General features: G+C 46.1%; 1 protein-coding gene across 1 annotated transcript in view; it reads right to left on the bottom strand.

The window, feature by feature from the left end:
• LOC103605990 (band 4.1-like protein 4B) overlaps positions 1–1,871 on the bottom strand; it is a gene marked incomplete at both ends in the record, with an annotated part of 97,451 nt that extends 95,580 nt beyond the window's left edge. Inside the window, one exon of the mRNA XM_008590586.1 lies at positions 1,767–1,871. Coding sequence (XP_008588808.1) covers positions 1,767–1,871 — 105 coding nt within the window. The remainder of the gene's footprint in view (positions 1–1,766) is intronic.
• Positions 1,872–3,050: the final 1,179 nt, after the last annotated feature.

Here is a 3,050-nt window from a genome sequence, read left to right on the forward strand (position 1 = left end):
GAGGTGAGGTGGCCGAGGCTTGGCTCAGGAGGGGAGGAGGTTGGGAGGGGACCATTACAGGACAGGACCAGAGGGAAAGGGACCATAAAGATGGAACTGAGGGAAGTTATCATGGAACGGGGAATGACAGAATTCTGGATCTTGGAGAGTGACGGGTGTGACAGGACCCAAAGGGAACCTGTGTGAGGTCTGCTCAAATGAAGCTTAAATGAGAGGAAACAGTGTCCGGAATACTTAGGAGGGCCAGCGACTTGAATCCTGAGGTCACTCAAAAGAGAAAACTGAGACACCAGAGGCCTTGAGGGATGTGAAGGACAGCTGTGAGGTCAGAGGGCAGGGCGCTGACTGGGACAACTCCGAGGAAGAAATGGACAGGGAGGCAGGAAGAAATGGACAAGGAGGCAGAAAGAAAAGTTGGTGTGTGTGTGTGTGTGTGTGTGTCTAAGGGAATTTGCTGTGGGCTGACAAGAAGTCTCTGAAAGTGCAGAGGAAGTTGCTGGCATTGAGGGGACCCATCCGCACAGAGACACCCAGTGGCAGTGTCCAATAGGAGGCATGCGAGCCAGGATGCATTTACATCTATATTCCAGTCTATGCCTAGGGACTCGGCAGCTCACTAACATCCTCCAGCAGACCCAATTCCCAGGCACCAATTTTGAGCATGTTCACCTTACAACTATCGCACATGGTGCCCAGGAAGCATCTGATAAGTCTCTCAAGTAGAAAGACTTAACCATTATGAACAGCTTCAGGTCTCTAGCTCAAACATCCCCTTACCAGGGAACCCAGCCTTTAATACACTGTCTAAAATAGCACCTCCCCTTACTCCATCTGTCTAGCCCTTGCTCTGCTTTATTTTTCTTAACTCTTATTACCACTCTCATATTACATATCTATGTGCACTGTTTTATCCTCAATGCTTAGAACAGGATCTAGTGCACAATGAACACTCCATAAATATTTTTAGGGCTGGCTGGTTAGCTCAGTTGGTTAGAGCACGATGTTACAACACCAAGGTCAAGGGTTCAGATTCCTGTACCAGCCAGCCACCCAAAATAAATAAGTAGATAACCATTTTTCAGGATGGGGTAAGAGCAGTGGCTTTTTAGATTATTGAATAAATTATCTTTGAAACCCCAAAGCTAGATTTTGTTGGGAAGGGAGACTTTTAAGAGTGGTTCTGAGCTTTGTGGGATTTGATCATTCTAGCATCTCTACTCTGAACAGTTCTGTCCCAGGCAGAGCAGGTAAAGTCTTTGCTGACCTAATACAACCTCCTGGAGTCTGCAAGATGGCTCTCATGCAACGCCAAGACATGCTCTGACAGCCCCCCACACCCCACCCCATTGAACCTGGCTGGGATTCAGCTGCGTTCACAGCACCCACTCTCTGCCCAGCCAGACTAGGCAAGAAGACGGTGGCGCAGCCTTTTCTGCTGGTAAAAAATAAAAGCGGCCCCATTTAAACAATTTCTATAATGGTATTTCTCCTTCTTTCTACCTACTCTGGAAATGTGCCCATAATACATCCCTATGTGTGGAAATGTTTCCCTAATGCATCGGAGGTGCATCCTCTCCCAGTTATTGGCCACCTCAAGGCATCGTGGATGCATTTCACTAGGATACCATCACCACCACACCACTGTCCATTACTGGAACAATAGTACAGTTTTACTCTTATTTTTCTCTACCAATTTCTAGCAACTGTGGATCTGTAATTAGCATGAAAAGCCAATCTGTCCTGAAATGAATCAAAGCAACACATACCGTGACCTGGGCAGAGTCGAGGAACTGGAGGCCAAAGTAATCTGTTTCCACAAGGTCCAAGTGGTACACGATCTGATCAAACAAATCCTGGCCTTTGGCATGTTTCTGGAAGACAATCCGGTAGAAGAAAATTTAGGGTGAGACAGCAGGATAAGAAACAAAAATATTAAAAACAAAAACAAAAACCTCTGTAAATTGCATACACATGTGTCACTGCACACAATTTTTTTTAAAAAGTGTAATACAAACTCATGATTAAAGAAGTTCAAATGCCACATAATAGTGTAAAGTTAAAAATCCCAGATAATTCTGTTAACCCTGGCTAGTCTCTCCTCACAAAAAGAATGCTTTTTGGATGAATGCCTACATGTGACAACAAGCTTTGCCAAAATCAGACACTCCTGAAGAAAGGTAGGAGGGGCTCTACGCTAGCGAAACCTGGGCCACTTCTCAACACAGGCAACGTTAGGAAATCAAGCTCATCCTTTGGAAGTGGCTCCTCCAACCTTCCGATTTCACACAAAGCAGGTAACCAAGCCTGCTGAAGGTCATAGGCCTCGGAGCCAGGACTCAAACCCAAATTCCAGGTTCATTCCAGGGTTGTGAGTGTGGTCTACACATGGGGCATGAGCCCAAGAAAGGAGTCAGAGAGACAAAGGGTCAAGTCCTGCACCTGCCACTTACTAGTGAGAGTAACCTTGAGTAAGTCACTTCTCTTTATATTTCTAGTCCTGCCTCTGTAAAATGGGCCTGCTGCTACCTGCTCTCCCCACCTCTCCTTGGGAGATCAAAAGAGATCTCAAATGTGAAACCACTGCAAAGACTGACGTCTTTGGTAAACAAAAAAGCATATTAATCCTCACCCAAGCAAAACACAGGCATATTTCTAGGTAAAAACTATATCGCTGCCAATGAATCCAGACACAAATATGTTTAAATCTAAGTGTCATAATGATAAAAGAAAAGACAATAACAACTCTAAGGGAACCAATTCCTAATTAAGAAAACTGGTTAAGGGCCGGCCCGGTGGCGCACTCCGTAGAGTGCGGCGCTTGGGAGTGTGGCAGCGCTCCCGCCGAGGGTTCGGATCTCATATAGAGACCGGTCCGCTCACTGGTTGAGCGCGGTGCAGGCGCAACAGTGAGGGTTGCGATCCCATTGCCGGTCGCGGTACGGGCGCGACACTGAGGGTTGTGATCCCATTACCGGTCACGAGAAAAAGACAAAAAGGAAAAAAAAAAAAAAAAAGAAAACTGGTTAATAAAGGGAAAGAACCCAGCATTG

The sequence above is a fragment of the Galeopterus variegatus genome, unplaced genomic scaffold (genome assembly GCF_000696425.1).
Source record: "Galeopterus variegatus unplaced genomic scaffold, G_variegatus-3.0.2 Scaffold6218, whole genome shotgun sequence".
Classification (NCBI taxonomy): domain Eukaryota; kingdom Metazoa; phylum Chordata; class Mammalia; order Dermoptera; family Cynocephalidae; genus Galeopterus; species Galeopterus variegatus.